The 24,996-nt window shown below is 37.3% G+C and overlaps 1 protein-coding gene across 24 annotated transcripts in view; it reads right to left on the bottom strand.

Moving 5' to 3' along the window:
• Positions 1-24,996, bottom strand: part of LOC134808766 (uncharacterized) — a 418,516-nt gene that overhangs the window by 272,646 nt on the left and 120,874 nt on the right. For 22 of the 24 annotated variants that reach the window (XR_010152427.1, XR_010152431.1, XR_010152426.1 and 19 more), the window contains one exon: positions 14,099-14,182. Coding sequence is in view for 6 of the 24 variants with exons in the window: in XM_063797382.1 (XP_063653452.1) it covers positions 14,099-14,182 (84 nt within the window). In the remaining 18 variants the exon portion in view is untranslated. Of the gene's footprint in view, positions 1-13,323; positions 13,395-14,098; positions 14,183-24,996 lie in introns of all 24 variants that reach the window. The other 2 variants (XR_010152437.1, XR_010152438.1) reach the window with 1 other exon arrangement.

Here is a 24,996-nt window from a genome sequence, read left to right as displayed (position 1 = left end):
AGAAGTGAATGGATAAGTTGGGCGCGGTGGCTCATGTCTGTAATCCCAACACTTTGGGAGGCAGATGTGGGTAGATCGATTGACTGCAGGAGTCCGAGACCAGCCTGGACAACATGGCAAAATTCCATCTCTACAAAAAATACAAAAATTAGCCATGCGTGGTGGCGTATGGTTGTAGTCCCAGCTACTAGGGAGGCTGAGGTGGGAGAATTATGTGAGCCCAGGAGGCAGAGGTTGTAGTGAGCCGAAACTGTGCCACTGCACTCCAGCCTGGGTAACAGAGCAAGGTGATGCTCTATCTCAAATAAAGAAAATAAAAAATGATAAACTGGTACATATTTTTAAAATTAAATACCATAAAATGTATCAATGAAAATGAATTTCGAAAATAGAATGTTGAGAAAAAAGCAAACTGCAAATGACATACACAATGTGATGCCATTTATAGCTCAAAAACTTGTTATACAACAATATATACCATTTTTGGATACATAAACATATAATAATAAGATTTCTTAGGAATAAAACCACTATCTTCAAGGTACAGCCTACTTCTGAGAAGAAACATAAGCAGATTTGTTAAAACATGATTTATATCTATAATGTACCATTATTATTACTAAAAATTCTGTAGCAAGCATGACAAAATGGCAATTTATTAACCAGTGTAACAGGCCTAAGAGTATTGCTTATATTACTCTCCTTTTTTCAGTTTGTTTAAAATATATTTTAACACACACAAAAACGGCACGATCCAACAAATTTAAACTTTCCCCAAACAGCAAAGCTTCTCAGAATGGTTTTTCTGTTTTGCAATCAATATACCAAGGGCAAATATTATTCACCTAAGCCAGCATTAGAGTACTACTAAAAGTCAAAGGATTCATTTAGTCAAAATGCTAAATTTTTTTAAGGTGCAATTAGTATGGATGAATTCAAGCATTTTAAAAATCAGATGCTCTCTGACCTTCCCACTAAAGTGTCACCTGACAAGGTCACCATTTCAAGAATATAGTAATTATTCAGGAATGAGGGAGAACATTCAGTGGGGTAGTCTCCCCACTGTTTTCTCAGTAGAAATCACAGAAATGACAACTGTAATTAAATCTTTTTTTTAAAATTACCTATGAGTTTTAAGTCAGGATGAAAATTATTTCTAACCTTATGAACTTTCACACTGCACTGCACTAAAAGAAAATCCTTCCAGTTTTCCTTTATATGAGTAAAGCATATGACAGCTAAATAAATAGGAAGTCTTCACTTCTGACCTTTCATTGCTATTCAAAAGAAGCAATTCTGTTTGCCACTATTCCACTTACCAAAGATACAAATGAAACAAGTAGAATAATTAACACAAAATCATCTCTTATTGAAAAGAGCTGAATGCTTTAAGAAAAACATTATTACAAAAGAAGGGAGAAGGTACCATTTAGCCCCTAAGCCATGGAAGTTAACAGACTCTTTCCATCTTTTGGTAATGATGACTTAAATTTTGGAAACATTAAAAAAAAAAAAGATTTTTCAGGTTGAAAGAAAGTATTATAGAAGTCCAATCATTCACAATTATTATCATTATATAAAAGTCTACCTTTTCATAAAATTGAAGACCACATTTTTTATAATTGTAACAAACATAGATTACCCTTTACTCACCTTTCCCCCCCAAAATATAACAAGATAAAGACAGTGAAACATTTTGGTGTATTTAATCACACCATTACCTGCTTCCCTATTAGGGACAACAAACAGGTCTCATCTCCTGGCCCAACTCTGAATGACTATAAGTGACTGCTCAGGACTGTGTCAAGAAATGTTCCTAGGCCATCTGAGCTTACAAGCAGAGTAGTGGATTGATTAGGCAAAAGGAATGATGAAATGTCAGCCAAGTACTTGCCAGCCTGATTTTATATCTGTTAATGATAGAAAAGAACTAATCATACTTACTCACTCATACATATGTTTATGTTATAAAGTGAGTTAATACCTAAATGATTTAAATAAAATTCAAATAATTACTAGCACATGTCCTTAGAGAAAAATATAAACTGGGGGAAAAGGAAGAGTTTCTCAATTAGAAGAAATATACAGGACTTGACGATAGGCCTGATGGGGACAATATGAGCCACAGAAGGAAAAACTTCAATGACTCAAAATATTTATTGTTTTGTCTATTCTGGACATTTTTTATAAGTGGAATCATATGATATGTGGCCTTTGTGACTGGCTTCTTTCACTAAGCATAATGCTTTCAAAATTAATCCATATTGTAGTATATAATGTTACTTCATTCTTTTTTATGGTCAAAGAATGTTTATTGTATGAATATATGGCATTTTACTTTTGCATTCTTCAGCTGATGGACCTTTGGGTTATTTTCACTTTTTCTGAATAAAATATTTTATCATATGTGTTAATATATTCTTTAAATATTTGGTGGGCAGATCATTTGAGGTCAGGACTTCGAGACCCTTCTGGCCAACATAGTGAAAACACATCTCTACTAAAAATACAAAAATTAGCTGGCCGTGGTGGCAGGCACTTGTAATCCAAGCTACAGCTGAGGCAGGAGAATCACTTGAACTTGGAGGCAGAGGTTGCAGTAAGCCGAGATCGCGTCACTACACTTCAGCTGGGTGACAGAGCAAGACTCTTTGTCTCAAAAAAAGAAAAAACAAAACAAAACAACTCCTCATCCATTAAAGTTTTACCATGAGATTGCAGCAACTCAGTCACATCTTCAGGCTCTACTTCTAATTCTAGCTCCCTTGCTATTTTCATCACATTTGTAGTTACTTCCTCTATTAAGTCTTGAACCCGTCAAAGTCTTCCTAGAGGGTTGGAATCAACTTCTTCCAAACTTCTGTTAATACTGATATTTTGACCTCCTTCCATGAATCACAAATGTTCTCAAAGGCATCTACAATGCTGGTTCCTTTCCAGAAGGTTTTCAATTTACCTTGCCCAGATCCATCAAAGGAATGGCTATCTATTCTGAAATAACAAGACTTGAAAGTCAAAATGACCCTTTGATCCATGGGTTGCAGAATGGCTCCTGTGTTAGCAGGCATGAAAACAATATTAATCTCCTTGTACACCTCCAACAGAGCTCTTAGGTGATGAGGTGCATCATCAATGAGCAGGAATATTTTGAAAGGATTCTTCACTTCTGAGCAGTAGGTCTTGAGAGTGGGCTTAAAATATTTAGTAACCATGCTGTAAACAGTTGTGCTGTCACCCAGGCTTTGTTGTTTCATTTATAGAGCACAGGTAGAGTTGATTTAACATAATTTTTTTTAATTATTATTATTTTTAGAGATGGGGTCTCACTATGTTGTCCAGGGTAGCCTCAAATCCCCAGGCTCAAGCAATCCTCTGACCTCAGCCTCTCAAGTAGCTGGCAGTACAGGCATGAGCCACCAAACCCCCCAAATTAGCATAATTCTTAAGGGCCCTAAGATTTTCAGAATGGTAAATGAGCAGTGGCTTCCACTTAAAGACTCTAGCTGCATTAGCCCCTAACAAGAGACAACCTGTCCCTTAATTCTTTGAAGCCAGACATTGACTTGTCTGTAGCAATTAAAGTCCTAGATGGCATCTTTTCCCAATAGAAGGCTATTTCCTCGACATTGAAAATGTGTTGTTTAATGTAGCCACATTCATTAGTTACCTTAGCTGGATATTCTGGATAACTTGCTGCAGGCCTCTGCATCAGTACTTGCTGCCTCACCTTGCACTTTCATGTTACGGAGATGGCTGCTTCTTTTGTTAAACCTCATCAACCAATCTCTGCTAGCTTTATTTATTTATTTATTTATTTATTTATTTATTTATTTATTTATTTTTATTTTTGAGACGGAGTCTCGCTCTGTGGCCCAGGCTGGAGTGCAAAGGCGCAATCTTGGTTCACTGCAACCTCTGCCTCCCAGTTCAAGTGATTCTCCTGCCTCAGCCTCCCAAGTAGCTGGGATTACAGGTGTGTGCCACCATGCCTGGCTAATTTTTTGTATTTTTAGTAGAGACGGGGGTTTCAGCATGTTAGCCAGGATGGTCTCCATCTCCTGACCTCATGATCTGCCAGCCTCGGCCTCCCAAAGTGCTGGGATTACAGGCATGAGCCACCGTACCCGGCCTATTTTTTTTTTTTCCTACAGCTTCCTTGCCTTTCATGGCCTTCTAGAACTGAAGAGAAGTAAGGCCTTGTATCTGGATCCAGCTCTGGCTTAAGGGAATGTTGTGACTGGTTTGATCTTCTACCACTAACGCTTTCTCCACATTGGCAATAAGCCTATTTTGCTTTCTTATCATTTGTATGTTCATTGGAGTAGCACTTTTAATTTCCTTCAAGAATTTTTCCTTTGCACTCACAATTTGGATAATCGTTTGGCACAAGAGGCCTAGATTTTGGCCTATCTTGGCTTTTGACATGCCTTCCTCATTAAGGTTAATCATTTCTAGCTTTGATTTAAAGTGAGAGATGTGCACCTCTTCCTTTCAATTGAACACTAAGAGGCCAATGCAAGGTTATTAATTGACCTAATTTGAATATTGTTGTATCTTAGGAAATAGGGAGGCCTGAGGATAGGGAGAGACAGGGAAATGGCCAGTCAGTGGAGCAGTCAGAACACACATCACATTCATTAAGTTCACCATCTTTCATAGACAGTTTGTAGTGCCTCAAAACAATTACAATAGTAACATCAAAGATCACTGATCGAAGATCAGCATAACAGATATAATAATGATAAAAAAAGTTTGAAATATTGCAAGAATTACCAAAATGTGACACAGAGAGACAAAGTGAGGACGTGCTGTTGGAAAAATGGTGCCTATAGGCTTCATCCACACAGGGTTGCCACAAACCATCCATTTGTTTAAAAAAGAAGAAAAAAAAAAGGCAGTATCTGTGAAGCACAGTAAAATGAAGTATTCTTATACAAGATCATGCAAACAGAAAGAGTTTTACATTTTTTTCCCCAAACTGGATGCCTTTTATTCCTTTCTCTTGCTTAAATGCTCTGGCTAGAACTTCTAGTACAAGGTTAAATAGAAGTACTGAGAGTGGACATCATCTTGTACCTGATCTTTCTGAAAAGCATTTAGTATTTCACCAAGAAGTATGTTAGTTGTGTGGTTTTTGAAGATGCTTTTTATCAGGTTGGCAGATTGTCTTTCTACTCCTAGTTGGCTGGATGTTTTTATCATGAAAGAATGTTGAATTTTGCCAAAAACTTATTCTGTATCTATTGAAATGATTATGTATTCTTGTCCTTTGTTGTATTAATTTGATGCATTACATAGATTGATTTTCAGATGTCAAAGCAAACTTCCATTCCTAGGATAAATCCCACTCGGTTATAGTGAATATATATATTATAATATAGCTGGATTTGATTTGCTAGTATTTGGTTGAAGATTTTTGCATCTATATTTACAAGGGAAATTGGTCAGCATTGTTTTTTCATGTTTGCTTTGTCTAGTTTTGGAATCGGGGAAATACTGACTTGACAAGAATAAGTTGGGAAGTACTTCCTACTCAGGTATTTTTGTAAGCATTTGTAAAGGATTGGTGTTAATGTTCTTTAAACAAATGGTACAATTTACCAATGAAGGTATTTGGGCCTAGGCTTGTGGGAATTTTAAAAATTACTAATTAAATTTCTTTACTTTTTATACAGGTCTATTCAAATTTTTATTTTTTCTTGAGTCAGCTTTGGTAGTTTTTGTCTTCCTAGGAATTTTCCATCTCATTAAGTTGTATAATTTGTTGGTGTACAGTGGTTTATAGTGTTACCTTACGATCCTTTTCATTTCATTTCTTTAATTTTATGTTCTGGAATACATGTGCAGGACGTGTAGGTTTGTTACATAGATAAACGTGTGCCGTGGTGGTTTGCCACACTCATCATCTACGTATTAAGTCCTACATGCATTAGCTATTTATCCTTGATGCTCTCCCTCCCTCCAGCTCCACCCCCTACAGGGCCCAGTGTGTTTTGTTCCCCTCCTTGTGTCCATGTGTTCTCATCATTCAGCTCCCACTTATAAGTGAGGACATGCGGTTTAAGTGTTGTTTCCTCCTTCATTTCTGATTTTAATAATTTGAATCTTCTTTTTTATTGGTCTGCTAAAGTTTTGTCCATTTTGTTGATCTTTTCGAAGAACCAAATTTTGGTTTCATTGATTTTCTCTATTGTTTTTCTATCTTGTATTATATTTATTTTTGTTCAAATTTTAATTATTTTCTTCTGCCTCACTGTGTTTAGTTTGTTCTTTTTATTGCTTCTTAAGATTGTTATTGACTTCAACTCTTTTTTTAAATATAGGCATTATATCAATAATTTCATGTAAGTACTGCTTTAACTGTATCTCATACCTTTTGCTGTGTTTTATTTTTATTTTCATTAATCTCTAAGTATTTTCTCACTTCATTTGTTAAATTTTTCATTCATTGGTCATGTGTGTATTGTTAATTATTCATATATTTCTGGATTTCCCAAATTTCTTTCCCTTGTTTCTAATTTAATTCCAATGTGGTAGGAAAACATGCTTTGTATGATTTCAATCATTTAAATTTATTGAGGCTTATTTTATGGACTACAGATGGTCTATTCTGGAGACTATTCTATGTATGCTTGAGAAGAATATATACTTTTGTTGTTGCTGTGAGGAGTGTTTTATAGATCCTGTTAGTTCATGTTAGTTGGTGGTATTGTATGACACTTCCTTGTTGATCTTCTTCCTAGTTGTGCTATTATTGAAAATGGGGTACGAAGTCTCCCACTATTATTATTTTACTGTCTACTTCTCCCTTCGATTCTGCTGGTTGTTGCTTTTTATGTTTTTGGGTCTGGTGTTAGTACATATTTGTTTGATATTTTTACATCTTCTAGATGGATTGACACTTTAATTATAAATTGTCCTGTTATGACTCTAATAACAATTTTTGCCTTAAAGTCTCATATTAGTACACCAACTTCAGCTCTATTTTGATTACTGTTTCTGTGGTATAAGTTTTCCTATCCATTAGTTTGAACCTTTTTGTGTCTTTGAATCCAAGGTATGTCTCTTGTGAGAGCATATGGTGGCATCTTGCTCTTTTATTCATTCTGGAAATCCTTGTTCGTTGATTAGAATGTTTAATCTGTTTCTTTCCATTTAAAATAATGCAATGAAGGCTTTTATTATCCAAAACCTTATTATTCAGCATACTTTCAGGAATAGATTTGATGCAGAAAATCAGGAAGTGCAAGGTCCACAGATGTTGGCAGTTATCAGGGAAAGCTCTTTAGTAGAGGTGGTGTGCAACTTATCTTGGAATATAAGCAAAAGTTAGTCAACTAAATAAGACATGGATTAGAACAGTGGAGCTCCTGAGAATCAGGTATTTCTGGTAGAGCAAACAATACGAAGAAAGAAAAGAGCATGGTCTATTTGGATCATTAGTTGTTGTTTCAGTATTGATGCAGTAGAAAACGGTGGCACTGGGCGCGGTGGCTCACGTCTATAATCCCAGCACATTCGGAGGCTGAGGCAGGTGGATCACGAGGTCAGGAGTTCAAGACCAGCCTGGCCAACATGGTGAAACCCTATCCCTGCTAAAAATATAAACATTAGCTGGGCGTGGTGGCACGAGTCTATAATCCCAGCTACTCGGGAGGTTGAGGCAGGAGAATTGCTTGAACCCGGGAGGCAGAGGTTGCAGTGAGCCAAGATCGCGCCACTGCACTCCAGCCTGGGTGACAGGGCGAGACTTTGTCTAAACAAACAAGCAAACAAACAAAAAAACAAAAAAAAAAAAAGAAAAGAAAATGGTGGTATTGAGGTGTGCTTTAAGTCACCACATATGTATTGTGGCTAAAACTATTAGAATGAATGATATTATCCAGGGATAATGTCAGGAGTAACAAAACATGAAGGTCTACATCTAAACTCTTGTTTCAGATTTTAAGGAATAATTTCAAGGTTTCCCTAGGGTCTGAAAAGCAATGGAAAATGAAAACCTGAACATTCCATGAACACATCTTTTTGTATTGAGAATTAATGGAATTAAGTTTATGGTTTTTACATGCCCAAGTGAAATAGTCATTAGCAATTATTGAAAAGTTTAGAGCAATGACACGCCCACACCACTCTGCATTGCCCTCTGAGAACAGCTGCACATGCTGCCACAAGTTTGTGCCATACTGTAATACTTTTTACAGTACTGTAACTATTTCATAATATATTTTCTTTATTTTTTGAGACAGAGTCTCATTCTCACCCAGGCTGCAGTGCAGTGGTACCACCTTGGCTCACTGCAACCTCCACCTCCCAAGTTGAAACGATCCTCCCACCTCAGCCTCCCAAGTAGCTGGGACTACAAGTGCACACCACCACACCCAGCTAATTTTTGTATTTTTAGTACAGTGGTGGTTTCACCATGTTGGCCAGGTGGGTCTCGAACTCCTGACTACAAATGATCCACCCACCTTGGCCTCCTAAAGTGTTGGGATTACAGGCGTGGCCCACTGTGTCTGGCAGATTTCATAATATATTTTAATTGTGAATCTTAAAGATACTATAAAAAGAGTAACTCAATCCTCACCATGTAGTGTGGAATATAAGAAAACCTTAGCTTACTTATGTCATTTAAAAAAATTATCAGAATATTTATAAAATCCCATTACATAGTTATTACACAGTTCTCATATGATAGCTATCACAGTTCCTTCTTTTCCTTTTTGTAGTTCTGCCTACATGTCTGTGATGGTTAGTACTGAGTGTCAACTTGATTGGATTGAGGGATACAAAGTATTAATCCAGGGTGTGTCTGTGTAGGTATTGCCAAAAGAGATTAACATTTGAGTCCCTGGGCTGGGGAAGGCAGATCCACCCTTAATCTGGTGGGCACAATCTAATCAACTCCCAGGGAATATAAAGCAGGCAGACAAATGTGAAAAGACGAGATGGGCCTAGCCTCCCAGCCTACATCTTTCTTCCATGCTGGATGCTTGCTGCCCTCAAACATCGGACTTCAGGTTCTTCAGTTTGGGGCCTCGGACTGGCTCTCCATGCTCCTCAACTTGCAGAGAGCCTATTGTGGGGCCTTGTGATCATGTAAGTTAAGTAAGTCTGATAATAATATATATATCTATATCTGTCCTATTAGTTCTATCCCTTTAAAAGAACCCTGGCTAATACAATGTCTGTAGAAGGCAACCTTTCAACTATCCATCACAACTTTTACTTATGTTTTCTATATTCCTACAGTATTTCTAAAATAAACACACACTGCATCTCTCTCCATCCACGTGAAGAACATACATTCCTTCAAGGTAATCTATATAAAGAGAAGTAGAAGAAACATCTAATTAATGTTGGCAAACATTTTATAAATTAGGATAAGTCATTTTTGCTGGTTCGAATAGTTTTGGGCAAAGCTTACGAAATATAGAGAGTTATGCTGAAGGAAATGGTCCTTCTCCAGTCCAATTTTTTGCTATAGTATAAGTGACTAACCACCACCATTGCTGCACTGGCTTGTCCCTTTTTTCCCCATCCAAAACATTCAGTATGGTGCTTATTTGGCAGGGTAGGAGTGAAAACTACTGACAATGATAGCATAATAGTTCCATCAGTGCCATGTGTATATTATATCTTGAATATATACAGTTCATAATTATTGGGGAATAAGAAACTATAACAGATGCAGCTGCAAAAACAGCCAACTTGCCATCTTCCTGAAGTTGATAAGAACCTAAATGAACACTTTCATATTGTATGACATGTATGAACCAACTGAAAATCCAATTTATAATAACACGCTCCTGTCTATTCCTTCCTGTGCTAAACTACATGAGTTCCACTATTATGTTAAATCCAATATTCTGCTGTTCTCCCTGCTTCTCACTTTCATCCTATAATTCTAGAGTGTCAAAGTTTAAAACACTATAATAATATACCTGCAGAAATTTAGTAATAAGGCAGATATAGGTTTAATCTGAAATAAATGGTTTTTATAAATTATTTCCGTATATCTAACAAGTGTGATTTAGGCATTGTTGGCTCAAGTTTCTATCAACTCAGAACATCCTGGAGCTGAAGAGAAATTCCAGGTTGCTTTGTGTCCGCATGTCTATGAATTAATAATATGGAATTAGGGAATACTAGAAACAGTCCACTACTAATGAATCTAGAAATGTATCTCATAGTTGAGAGAGCTGTAATTCAACTCAACAAATACTTCCTGAATATAATGTCCAATACTTGCTAAGTATAAACAGTTATTCATAAAGCCATCGCTACATTTAGATGTAAAATATGAGTCACTAGGTTTAAATCTCATTAAATCTTCACAATAACCCAATGAGGTTGTCCATCATCATTTGGCAGGTAAATAAAATGAAATTACAAAACTATTAACTGGGGGTGGTGAACTTGAACCCTAAACTATTCAACTCTAAAGGCTGCGTCCTCAGACAGTATTACATTTTTCTTCTTAATGGTATATTCACTTGGTTTTGCAATCTATTTGAGATTTCAGGTCTGTTTTTTTAACTATAATGTTTTAAAAAGACAATACATTTACGTGCTTTAAAAGTCAACACTGAGGCAAGAAGAATTGAAAATTGGTAACAATAAGTATATCTGGTATACAGAGGATGATTTACATCATTAAAAGAAACCAGGGCTCCCTGGAGAAACGGCTTAATAGAAGAACTGTGGCAAGGAATATAGAACATGAGTCTGGAACATTTTGTTATACCAGAAAGCAAGGAAGAGATTTAAAAAAAAAAAAATGTTAGGGGCCAAGTTTGGAGGCTCACACTTGTAATCCCAGCACTTTGGGAGGCCGAGACAGGAGGATCGCTTGAGCTCAGGAGCTCAAGACCAGCCTGGGCAACATGGTGAGACCTTGTCTCTACTAACAACAACAACAGCAAAAAATCAAAAAAGTTAGCCAGCTGTGGTGGTAAACACCTGTAGTCCCAGCTACTTAGGAGGCTGAAGTGGGAAAATCACCTGAACTCAGGTCTAAGCAGCAGTGAGCTGTGATTGTGCCACCCGCAGTCCAACCTGGGCAGCAGAGTAAGACCCTGTCAAAAAAAAAAAAAAAAGACAGGGACATTTGAGAAACACTGGAGCCAGCTTGAAGAGATTTCTACTGGCTGAATTTGGGACAATATAAGCACCGAAAAAATGTGATATCCGTGAGTCCATAATGATCCTTTTTTTTTTCTTAATGGGAGAGGAGGAGAAGCTTTTCTTCATAGCAACACACCAGCCAGTTAATGTGAAAGGACTATTTGGTAAGAAAATCATTTGGCAAATATTATAGTAAAAGCAGATTTAGTCAAGAATCATCAATATATATTACAATTCATAGGTGAAAACCTTACGAATAACAAGATATCTCCATCATCTCAAATTATTTTACCAACAAAATTCTTGCTAATTATAAGACAGAAAAGAGTAACTTCACAATGGGAAACCTATAAGATGGCACATAAACCAAATGATCCAAGTTAACATCAACATTAAACATAAACATGTGAATAAAAAGATATCACATCCCTCCTAATATGATACACTGAGAAAGATACCAAGTCACTTCTGTGGTGTCCTCACCAAAAATTCTAACCATGCAGAAACATCAGACAAACCCAAACTGAGTAATATTTTTCAAAATATCTAGCCTGCACTACTTAAAAAAGGTTAAAGTCATGAAAGACAAACAAGGATGACTTCAGATTAAAGGAAACTAAGAGATCTGACAATAAATGCAACGTGAGATACTAGATTGCACTCTGATACAGAAAAAAAATTTATTTATTTCCTGTAAGGGCAAAGAAATACAAGGGAAAAAAAGGTGTAATATGAATCAGATTTGTAGATTTCATAATAGTATTGTATCATGTTAATTTCCCCTGTGGTTATATATCAGGATATTCTTAGAAAATACAAATGAACGTATTTTGGGGGAAAGAGGTGTTATGTCTGCAACTTACCCTTAAATGGTTCAGAAAAACATAACACATATATAATTAAATATATGATATCATACATAGAGACAGACTGTGAGGACGATAAAAAGCAAATATGGTAAATTTGGGTATCTGGGGGAAGAGTATACAGAAATTCTTTGTAATATTCTTGAGGCTTTTCTCTGAGATTATTTCCAAGAGAAAATTTATTGCTAATTTGTACTAAGAAGACCCACAATAAACTTAGACACTATAAATAAAGAAGGAAACAGGGCAGCTGAAATATCAGGTAATGGTCACAAAAATGTAGTCTAATTAGATATTATTTAAATTTCCATTAGACATAAGAAATTACAATAATTTTTAGTGTGATATGATTTTTTAAAAAATAGCCTTTATCTGTTAGCGATACACAGTGAAATATTTATGGATATATACAGATGAAATAATGTGATGTCTGACACTGACTTTAAAATAATTTAGTGAAGGGAAATGGGTGTGGAATTATGGATGAAGTAATATATAGCTCATGCATTGATAATTGTTGAGGCTAGGTGATGGGTATCAAGGTTAGTTAACCTATTCTTTCTTCTTTTGTGTAAAGTACACAACAAAAAGTTTTTAAATAGTCAATGTTATACAAAAAATTCAACAGATGAATCTTTGTCCCACTCCTGCCACCATATTTCCTGTCAACTCCTTATAGGTAACCATTTCATTAGTTGCTTATTTTTTTATTTTTCCAGTTTCTTTACAAAAATACAAGAAAATACAAATATATACTCTTACTTTTCCACTCTTCCTACAAAAGGTAACAAACAATAAACACTGCTCTATATATTGTTTCCCTTTCCCCCACCAGCTTCATACATTCTGTATATCTCTCCATACCAGTATATACAGCTCTATTTTGTATACGTGTGTGTGTGTTTGCGTGTGTTCCATGGTTTATTCAACCAGTCCCTTATTACTAGATCCTTGATTTATTTCCAATCCTGTATTCATGCAACAATGCTATAATAACAATATAACAATATAACAATGCTATAATAAATGACTGTGTATATTTCTGTCATTTTGTACCAGTGCAGGTTTACCTACAGCAGTGGTCCCTGACCTTTTTGGTACCAGGGACCAGTTTTGTGGAAGACAGTTTTTCCACACATGGGGGCGGTGGTTTCAGGATGAAACTGTTCCACCTCAGATCATCAGGCATTAGATTCTCATAAGTAGTGCATAACCTAGATTCCTTGTGTTTGGAGTTCACAATAGGGTTTCTGCTCCTATGAAAATCTCATGTCACTACTGATCTGACAGGAGGTGGAGCTTAGGCAGTAGTGCTCGCTAGGCTGCTACTCACCTCCTGCTACCGGTTCCTAACAGGTCACAGACTGGTATTGATCCATGGCCCAAGGGTAGGAGACCCTTGACCTACAGGACAGATAACCACAGGGGAAGTCCTAGGTCAAAGATATGTTTTTTACCATATTCTTGTCCCTCCCACCACTGATATATGAGAATGTTGTTTCCCCACAGGCTTGCCAACAGAATGTATTATCTAACTTTTGGGTTTCTGTCCATCTGACAGGTGAGAAATTACACTTTGGTATTTTTTCACTTGCACTATTTTTCTTGTTATGGGCAATATAACTGCTATTTCCGCCACCTCTCATGTCAGAGGATAAGGAATCTCTATTGATTATAAGCCTCTAACTATGCCTTTGAATCAGTTTTTTTCTTAATGCATCTAAGAAATTTACTTCTTCAAGTATTCCCTATTCCTTCAGTATCTTTCATATCTCTAATATTCTCCCTACTTTTTCCTTTCCTTCTAAGGTCAAATATTTTTTTTTCTTGCTAGATATTACACTCAAACAATATGGTATAAAGAACAGAACATGAGAAGTCTCCTTCTTATGTTGAACCTGAATACCATCCATCCCAAGAGTGAAACACCATTCTCAGTTTGTGTATTCCCTCTCTCACACTGTACATACAGATGCACACATGTATTACATTTAATAGATACATTCAAATAACAACATACTGCTTAGGTGAGGTAATGCTAGCTGCTGCAATAACTAAACCCTAAAATCTCAGTGATTTAACACAATGAAAGTTTAGTTTGGACTCACGTGATAGTCCAATGTTCAGTTGGCATATTTCCATGTGTACTTCAGGCGCCCAACTTCTGCCATAGCCTAGGGCTTCAGTCTTCACTTTAGCAGCAAATGGAGGAAAAAGAGAGAGAGACTAAGACATAATTGCTTCTTAATCACCCTGCCCAGAAGTCCTATCAGATCACTTTGCACATATTCCACAAGAAGTAACAGTGATTTTAAATGCAGGAGAAGCTGGGAAGTTTAGTCCCTGAGTTGGTACTTATTCAACTTTACTCTATGGAAGGGTAACACAAATCCCTGGAGAATAGATAGCTACCTCTTAAACATAGATTCTTCATGCTGTTTTATTCCATAGTGTGTGTATTTCCTTAATTTATCTTAGAGATGTTTCCAATAGTTCATATTGGGCTGACCCATTGTAAAACCTTTTTTTTGTTAAAAGAAAAGGTGAAATGTGATGTCAATTTATCACTTCTATTCAACACAGTATTGAAAGTCTTAGCCAAACCAATTAGGCAAGAGAAAGAAAGAAAGGACATGTAAATTGAAAAGAAGTCAAATTATCCTTCTTAACAGATGATGTGATCTCACATTTAGAAAAACTTAAAGATTCCACCAAAAATTATTAGAACTGATAAATTCAGTAAAGTTGCAGAGTACAAAACCAACATGTACAAATCAGTAGCATTTCTATACACTAACAATAATCAATCAAAAAAAGAAAGCAATCCCATTTACAATGGCTATGAAAAATAAAATAAAATAATACCTAGGAATAAATTTAACCAAAACAGTGAGAGAGCTCTACAAGGAAAACTATAAAACACCCATGAAAGATATGGAAGAGGACACAAAAAATGGAAAAATATTCCATGCTCATGGATTGGAAGAATTAATATTGTTACAATTTCTATGCTGACCAAAGTGATATGCATATTCAATGCAATCACTATCGAAATACAAAATACCAATGTCATTCTTCACAGAAATAGAAAAAATAATCCTAAAATTTGTATGGAACCACAAAATACCTTGAAGAACTAAAGCAATCCTGAGCAAAAGAACAAAGCTAGAGGCATCACACATACTACAGAGCTATAGTAACCAAAACAGCATGGCATTGGCACAAGAGCAGACACACAGAGCAACGGTACAGAATAGAGAAACTAGAAATAAATTCACACAGTTACAATCAACTTATTTCACAATGTGTGAGGTTGCTTTTCCTCCACAGAACTAATCAAAATTTTTACCTTTGCCTATCTGATGGATTTAAAAAATGGTCCATCAGTGTAGTCTTAATTCACTTGTCTGTTCTAAAAATATGACAATCTCATCAAGATTTTAGGAGTTACTAGATTTATTACCCTTTTCATCGCTTGTCTGTTTTTTATTTTATGAAATAGTTGGTAGTTCTCATTGATTTCTAGATGCTTCTAATACACTAAGGTATCTTATTTGCAATACAGAATTTTAAATGTTTCCCACAGTTTATAGTTAGTCTTTTTGCTCTGCTTATGATATTTGACTGTGAAATTTTTATATTTTTACTTAATCAAATTAATTAATCTTTTCCATTGTGACTTTTGAGGTTTGTGTCCAACTTAGGAGTTCTCACCTCTGGTATAAAGAAATAATTCTCCCAGGGCTTAATCTAATACTTTTTTGTTTTTATTTTTCAAGATAAAACCTTTGTTTCATCTGAAATTTTTATTGTAAGGTGTGAGATAAGAATCCAGCATTCTGTGTGTGTACAGATGCCTAGCCCATTGTCACACTATCTCTTATTGTTGTATAATACACCTTTTCTATGCCAACTGGAAACATCACCTTTAACATGTACTAAATTTCCATAAGTATTTGAGTCTACTTCTGTACTTTCTATTCAACCAATTGATCCGCCTATTAAAGTATTCTTACACACAATTTAAATCAATATAGCTTTGTATTATGTTTTAGTATCTTAGTGGGAGAGTCTTTCCTCATTATGTTACTTTTTTTTTATTATGAAGTTCTAGGGTACATGTGCACAACATGCAGGTTTGTTACATATTTATACATGTGCCATGTTGGTGTGCTGCACCCATTAACTTGTCATTTACATTAGGTATATCTCCTAATGCTATCCCTCCCCCCCGCCCCACCCCACCCCACCCCACCCCACGATAGGCCCCGGTAGGTGATGTTCCCCTTCCTGTGTCCAAGGGCTCCCACTGGTCAACTCCCACCTATGAGTGAGAACATGAGGTGTTTGCTTTTTGTCATTGCGATAGTTTGCTGAGAATGATGGTTTCCAGCTTCATCCATGTCCCTACAAAGGACATGAACTCACCATTTTTATGGCTGCATAGTATTCCATAGTGTATATGTGCCACATTTTCTTAATCCAGTCTATCATTGTTGGACATTTGGGTTGGTTCCAAGTCTTTGCTATTGTGAATAGTGCCACAGTAAACATATGTGTGCATGTGTCTTTATAGCAGCATGATTTATAATCCTTTGGGTATATACCCAGTAATGGGATGGCTGGGTCAAATGGTATTTCTAGTTCTAGATCCCTGAGGAATCGCCACACTGACTTCCACAATGGTTGAACTAGTTTACAGTCCCACCAACAGTGTAAAAGTGTTCCTATTTCTCCACATCCTCTCCAGCACCTGTTGTTTCCTGACTTTTTAATGATCGCCATTCTAACTGGTGTGAGATGGTATCTCTTTGTGGTTTTGATTTGCATTTCTCTGATGGCCAGTGATGATGAGCATTTTTTCATGTGTCTGTTGGCTGCATAAATGTCTTCTTTTGAGAAGTGTCTGTTCATATCCTTCACCCACTTGTTGATGGGGTTGTTTTTCTCTTGTAAATTTGTTTGACTTCATTGTAGATTCTGGATATTAGCCCTTTGTCAGATGAATAGATTGCAAAAATTTTTTCCCATTCTGTAGGTTGCCTGTTCACTCTGATGGTAGTCTCTTTTGCTGTGCAGAAGCTCTTTAGTTTAATGAGATCCCATTTGTCAATTTTGGCTTTTGTTGCCATTGCTTTTGGTGTTTTAGATATGAAGTCCTTGCCCATGCCTATGTCCTGAATGGTATTGCCTAGGTTTTCTTCTAGGGTTTTTATGGTTTTGGGGCTAAGATTTAAGTCTTTAATCCATCTTGAATTAATTTTTGTATAAGGTGTAAGGAAGGGATCCAGTTTCAGCTTTCTACATATGGCTAGCCAGTTTTCCCAGCACCATTTATTAAATAGGGAATCCTTTCCCCATTTCTTGTTTTTGTCCGGTTTGTCAAAGATCAGATAGTTATAGATATGTGGTATTATTTCTGAGGGCTCTGTTCTGTTCCATTGGTCTATATCTCTGTTTTGGTACCAGTATCATGCTGTTTTGGTTATCGTAGGCTTGTAGTAAAGTTTGAAGTCAGGTAGCGTGATGCCTCCAGCTTTGTTCTTTTGGCTTAGGGTTCACTTGGCAATGCAGGCCCTTTTCTGGTTCCATATGAACTTTAAAGTAGTTTTTTCCAATTCTGTGAAGAAAGTCATTGGTAGCTTGATCAGGATGGCATGAATCTATAAATCACCTTGGGCAGTATGGCCATTTTCATGATATTGATTCTTCCTATCCATGAGCATGGAATGTTCTTCCATTTTTTGTATCCTCTTTTATTTCATTGAGCAGTGGTTTGTAGTTCTCCTTGAAGAGGTCCTTCACATCCCTTGTAACTTGGATTCCTAGGTATTTTATTCTCTTTGAAGCAATTGTGAATGGGAGTTCACTCATGATTTGGCTATCTGTCTGTTATTGGTGTATAAGAATGCTTGTGATTTTTGCACATTGATTTTGTATCCTGAGACTTTGCTAAGTTGCTTATCAGCTTAAGGAGATTTTGGGCTGAGACGATGGGGTTTTCTAGATATACAATCATGTCATCTGCAAACAGGGACAATTCGACTTCCTCTTTTCCTAATTGAATACCCTTTATTTCTTTCTCCTGCCTGATAGCCCTGGCCAGAACTTCCAACACTATGTTGAATAGGAGTGGTGAGGAGGGCATCCCTGTCTTGTGCCAGTTTTCAAGGGGAATGCTTCCAGTTTTTGCCCATTCAGTATGATACTGGCTATGGGTTTGTAATAAATAGCTGTTATTATTTTGAGATACGTCCCATCAATACCTAATTTATTGAGAGTTTTTAGCATGAAGGGTTGTTGAATTTTGTCAAAGGCCTTTTCTGCATCTATTGAGATAATCATGTGGTTTTTGTCATTGGTTCTGTTTATATGCTGGATTACGTTTATTGATTTGCATATGTTGAACCAGCCTTGCATCCCAGGGATGAAGCCCACTTGATCGTGGTGGATAAGCTTTTTGATGTGCTGCTGGATTCGGTTTGCCAGTATTTTATTGAGGATTTTTGCAGCGATATTCAACACGGATATTGGTCTAAAATTCTCTTTTTTTTGTTGTGTCTCTGCCAGGCTTTGGTATCAGGATGATGCTGGCCTCATAAAATGAGTTAGGGAGGATTCCCTCTTCTTCTACTGATTGGAATAGTTTCAGAAGGAATGGTACCAGCTCCTCCTTGTACCTCTGGTAGAATTTGGCTGTGAATCCATCTGGTCCTGGACTTTTTTTGGTTGGTAAGCTATTAATTATTGCCTCAATTTCAGAGCCTATTATTGGTCTATTCAGGGATTCAGCTTCTTCCTGGTTTAGTCTTGGGAGGGTGTATGTGTTGAGGAATTTATCCATTTCTTCTAGATTTTCTAGTTTATTTGTGTAGAGGTGTTTATAGTATTCTCTGATGGTAGTTTGTATCTCTGTGGGATCGGTGGTGATATCCCCTTTCATTTTTTATTGTGTCTATTTGATTCTTCTCTCTTTTCTTCTTTATTAATCTTGCTAGTGGTCTATCAATTTTGTTGGTCTTTTCAAAAAACCAGCTCCTGGATTCATTGATTTTTTGAAGGGTTTTTTGTGTCTCTATTTCCTTCAGTTCTGCTCTGATCTTAGTTATTTCTTGCCTTCTGCTAGCTTTTGAATGTGTTTGCTCTTGCTTCTCTAGTTCTTTTCATTGTGATGTTAGGGTGTCAATTTTAGATCTTTCCTGCTTTCTCTTGTGGGCATTTAGTGCTATAAATTTCCCTCTACACACTGCTTTAAATGTGTCCCAGAGATTCTGGTATGTTGTGTCTTTGTTCTCGTTGGTTTCAAAGAACATGTTTATTTCTGCCTTCATTTCGTTATGTACCCAGTAGTCATTCAGGAGCAGGTTGTTCAGTTTTCATGTAGTTGTGCGGTTTTGAGTGAGTTTCTTAATCCTGAGTTCTAGTTTGATTGCACTGTGGTCTGAGAGACAGTTTGTTATAATTTCTGTTCTTTTACATTTGCTGAGGAGTGCTTTATTTCCAACTATGTGGTCAGTTTCAGAATAAGTGTGGTGTGTTGCTGAGAAGAATGTATATTCTGTTGATTTGGGGTGGAGAGTTCTGTAGATGTCTATTAGGTCCGCTTGGTGCAGAGCTGAGTTCAATTCCTGGATATCCTTGTTGACTTTCTGTCTCGTTGATCTGTCTAATGTTGACAGTGGGGTGTTAAAGTCTCCCATTATTATTGTGTGGGAGTCTAAGTCTCTTTGTAGGTCTCTAAGGACTTGCTTTATGAATCTGGGTGTTCCTGTATTGGGTGCATATATATTGAGGATAGTTAGCTCTTCTTGTTGAATTGATCCCTTTACCATTATGTAATGGCCATCTTTGTCTCTTTTCATCTTTGTTGGTTTAAAGTCTGTTTTATCAGAGACTAGGATTGCAACCCCTGCCTTTTTTGGTTTTCCATTTGCTTGGTAGATCTTCCTCCATCCCTTTATTTTGAGCCTATGTGTGTCTCTGCACGTGAGATGGGTTTCCTGAGACAGAGTTTCGCTCTTGTTGCCCAGGCTGGAGTACAATGGCGCGACCTTGGCTCACCACAACCTCTGCCTCCCAGGTTCAAGCAATTCTCCTGCCTCAGCCTCACGTGTAGCTGGGATTACAGGCATGCGCCACCACGCCTGGCTACTTTTGTATTTTTAGTAGAGAAGGGGTTTCTCCATGTTGGTCAGGCTGGTCTTGAACTCCTGACCTCAGGTGATCCGCCCACCTTGGCCTCCCAGAGTGCTGCAATTACAGGCGTGAGCCACCGCACCCAGCCCATTATGTTACTTTTTAAGAATTTTCCTGGTTATTATTTTTTTTCACGTAAACAACTGAGTTCCTTGACTAATTCCAAACTTCACCCAGAAAAACAGCTATACATGTGTCCTACTATCCTCTTTAGCCTATGCTTTCTGTTCATAAGAGTTCTACTTTCTTCCTTTTCACATTAAAACTTTGATCTCTTAAAAGCTTGATTCCATCTCATTAAACAAAAAAGTAATCAAGAATTTCTTCCTTTTTTTTTTTCAAGACAGAGTCTCACTCTGTCACTCAGGCTGGAGTGCAGTGGCCTGATCTTGGCTCACTGCATCCTCTGCCTCCCAAGTTCAAGTGATTGTCATGCCTCAACCTCCCAAGTAGCTGGGACTACAGGTGGGCGCCACCACACCTGGCTAATTATTGTATTTTTGGTGGAGACAGGGTTTTGCCATGTTGGCCAGGCTGTTCTTGAACTCCTGGCCTCAAGTGATCCACCCACCTCAGCCTCCGAAAGTGCTGGAATTACAGGCGTGAGCCACCACGCCCGGCCAATCAAGAATTTCATAATTGCTAAATCCAGTAGCCTTTCTTGGAACTCCTTGGCTTCTTTGAAGTTCCAGACCCTGTTAACTCTTTGCCTCTCTCGAAATTCTCTCCTTTCTTTGCTTTTATGTCTGCTTCATTTAGATACTTCACATCCGTTTTCCCGAGCTCCTCCTCCGCAGAGAAAGTCACTCAAAAACATTATGTGTCCAAGTATCTGTCTTCGGTACACTATTTTATGTGTGTGTGTGTGTGTGTGTGTGTGTGTGTTTGTGTGTGTGTGTGTGTGTGTGTATTTCCTCTTCAGGTCAACTACCATGAAATATCTATCTGTAATTCTGAGTACAGCTTATGGTAGGTATAAATAAAAATAAATACTGAATGAATGGGCACCAGTTCTAATTTCCCAAATTCCTGCTTAAAATTTCTCCAGGGATTCCCCTTAGTCATCAACACATCAACACATAAAATGCCTGTAGAGTAGAGGAAACAGTTTCTCTGAATCCTAGACTGGTCAAACCGTATCTGGAACGCTGAGATTCATTCGGCACCACATTTTCAGAGGCCATGACAAATCTGAGTGAATCTAAAGAAGGGAAACAGGATGGTAAATGATACAAAACTCAGGGTATAAGAGGAAATGTTGAAGTAACTTAGGATGTTGAGTCATCAGATGATTAAGAAAAGACATAGCAGTACTCAAGTATGTAAAGAGTACTTTCCGGTAGGGGGCAATGTTGGGTGGAAGGAGGAGGTTATGAGGTTATGGCACTGTTCAGTTTTTTTTTTTTTTTTTTTTGAGATGGAGTTTTGCTCTTGTTGCCTAGCCTGGAGTGCAATGGCGCGATCTCAACTCACTGCAACATCCGCCTCCCAGGTTCAAGCGATTCTCCTGCCTCAGCCTCCTGAGTAGCTGGGGTTACAGGCATGCACCACTATGCCCGGCTAATTTTGTAGTTTTAGTTGAGATGGGTTTCTCCATGTTGGTCAGGCTGGACTCGAACTCCTGACCTCAGGTTATCCGCCCACCTCGGCCTCCCAAAGTGCTGGGATTACAGGCATGAGCCACTGCGCCTAGCCTAAACATTTCAATACGCACAAATATCTGTGCAAGGTAGGCACACAGTTTTATCTACCTACCTTATGTTCGTGTGACATTATCACAAATTCAGGCTGTTAATGGCCCAACCTGATCTGTAGCAACATCCTGTGAATAAGTCTTATAGCCTCTGATCCATCCTATCCATTCTAACCATTTTGTCAGATCAAACTTCCTGACATAAAATTTCCCTTATCAAAAGTTAATGACAGCAGGGCACGGTGGCTCACGTCTGGAATCCCAGCTCTTTGGGAGGCTGAGGAAGGAGGACTGCTTGAGCCCATGAGTTCAAGACCAATGTGGGCAACACAAAGACAGTGAGACCTTGTCAAAAAAAAAAAAAAAAAAAAAAAGACTTTCACTGTTAACAAAAAACAAAACAACAAAATCCTCTAGAATTCTTTCCTAAGTCCCTAGTTTTATTTTTACCACTATGTCCCATAAATCCTTTTCTTCCTAAGTGCCTTGTACTTTTGATATGTATATATTGCACCTAATATTGCTAAATGATCCCTTCTTTTTGTGGTGTATCTGTTCTTCAAAGTTTAGCTCAAGTAGCATCTCCTCCCTGGGCTTTGATCATTACAGAAGGAAGAGATCCCAACTCATTCTGAACATATGTGATGCTATCTAAATCACTACCTTAAAATTCTCTTCCCTGTTTGGTAGTCATATGTAGTATGTAATACTGCAAATATAACTTTCTACAACGATGAAACTGTTCTCTATCTGTGCGTCCAATATAACAGCCAGTAACCACAAGTGACTACTGAGCATGTAAAATGTGACCAGTGCCTACATATTAGACAGTGTGGTCTTGGAGGGCAATACATTAGGTTTCTGATGCATAGAATATTTACTGAGAAATAATTATGTTCTAGGCCCTGTTTAAACATTTTATACCTATCATTTCACTAATGCTTTTCTATTATCATTCTGTTTCTAAGATAAATAAACTGAGTCCAAGAAAGTTTAAATAACTTGCATCAAGTCCTAATTCCTTGGGATTAACAACAATGATGACAATCCACAGATTATTGCAGTAAGAATATTAGAAAATATGACAAGGAGCTCAGTAAATCATTAAACAGTATTCCTAAGATAGTTATTTTATCTTCTTTTGGTGTCTCTTACAACGTCTAGCACATCACTTTGTACGTAGTAACTATAACTGAATCAAATAATTTTACATGGCTTATAGTCTTCTACACTTGTACATAATGTTTTCTAAAATCAGAGTATAAATTGAATGTATAAAAATGAAGTCATAAAAATAAAATGTGTTATAGCCACATGATGGAATATTATTCAGCCATAAAAAGGAATGAAATATTGATTCATGCTACAACATGGATGAAACTAAAAAAAATGCTAAGTTAAAGAAGCCAGTCACAAAAGACCATACATTATAATTCCTCTTACATGAAATATTCAGAATAGACAAATTCATATAGACAGAAAGTAGATTAGAGGTTACCTAGGATTTGTAGGATTGGGGTAAAACAGAGAGTGATCACTAGAGGGTAAGGAGTGTTTTCCTGGGGTCATGAAAATGTTCTAAAATTGACTGCGGTGATGGTTGCAAAACTACATAAAAACAATGTAAAAATTTAACTGTATATTTTAAATGGGTGAATTGTATGGCCTGTGAATTAAATCTCAATAATACTGTTTTTAAAAGGGGGGAATCAACGTTTTATGTTTACAAAGGGTTCTACTCCTAAGAGCTAAATATAAATTATGGACTACCTATGATACACCTTTACTTTTAGATATAATCTCTGACAAAAATATTTTGAATACACTTAACGGTAAAGTGAAATAAAATTGTGGTTTTCAAAATTGTTTTCTCATAGGTGGACAAAACAAATCTTTTTTGGAAACCAACGAAACAAAAATAATCTGGAGCTGTCTTGGTTGAAGCAGCGTGCGGGATTCAGACACCTCCCACTCAGACCCCTGCCCTTCCTTCAATATTGGCATCTAAAGAATCTCTCCAGCGTTTGGAGGAAATCAAGTTGGAAGTTAAGCAAGAAGCAACACAAAAAACTGAGTAACTACAAAGAAGTAAAAAGTAAAAACTCTGCAAGTTGAATTGTTAGCTGGCAGGCTACCATGTAATAATAGCTCAGAATTGTCTTATGTTAGTAAAGATACAAACATTTGAATTCTATTTATGAACTTTGAATTCTGCTTCTGTAATTAGACTTTTTTTTTTTTTTTGGACAGAGTCTCACTCTGTCGCTTAGGCTGGACTGCAGCGGAACGATCTCGGCTCACTGCAAACTCCGTCTCCCGGGTTCAAATGATTCTCCTGCCTCAGCCTCCCCAGTAGCTGTAGCTGGGATTACAGGTGTGGATCACCACGCGCAGCTGAATTTTTTTTTTTATTTTCAGTACAGACGGGGTTTCACCATGTTGGCCAGGCTGGTCTCAAACTTCTGACCTCAAATCATCCACTTGCCTTCGCTTCCCAATATGCTGGGATTACAGGCATGAGCCAGTGTGCCCAGCCTGCATGTTTTTTGTTTGTTTGTTTGTTTGTTTGTTTTTTGAGATGGAGTATTGCTCTGTTGCTCAGGCCGGAGTGCGCGATCTCAGCTCACTGCAAACTCCGCCTTCCAGATTCAAGCAATTCTCCTGCCTCAGCTTCCCAAGTAGCTGGGACTGTTACAGGTACATGCTGCCACGCCCAGCTAATTTTTTTGTATTTTAGTAGAGAAGGGGTTTCACCATGTTGCCCAGGCTGGTCGGGAACTCCTGAGCTCAGGCAATCCGCCTGCCTTGGCCTCCGAAAGTGCTGGGATTACAGGTGTGAGTCACTGCGCCACCGCATGTTTTTTTTTTTTTAAAAAGAGAATTATTCTAAATTCAAGATCTGCCTCTAATTTATGTGGTCATTTTTTATTATGTACTTGGATTAGGAATTTTTGTATTTTTGTTTGTACAACAAAAAATATGTAAACATCCCCAAATAAAAAAATAGGTGCCCTAGATCTGTGACATTGGAAGTGCTGTTTTCCTGGCTCAATATCCCTTATTTAGCTAAGAAAAAAAGGGGAGTTTCCAACTCATTTGTACTTACATAGCCACAGA

The sequence above is a fragment of the Pan troglodytes genome, chromosome 18 (genome assembly GCF_028858775.2).
Source record: "Pan troglodytes isolate AG18354 chromosome 18, NHGRI_mPanTro3-v2.0_pri, whole genome shotgun sequence".
NCBI classification, from domain to species: Eukaryota; Metazoa; Chordata; class Mammalia; order Primates; family Hominidae; genus Pan; species Pan troglodytes.
This window is presented reverse-complemented; position numbering and strand designations above follow the sequence as displayed.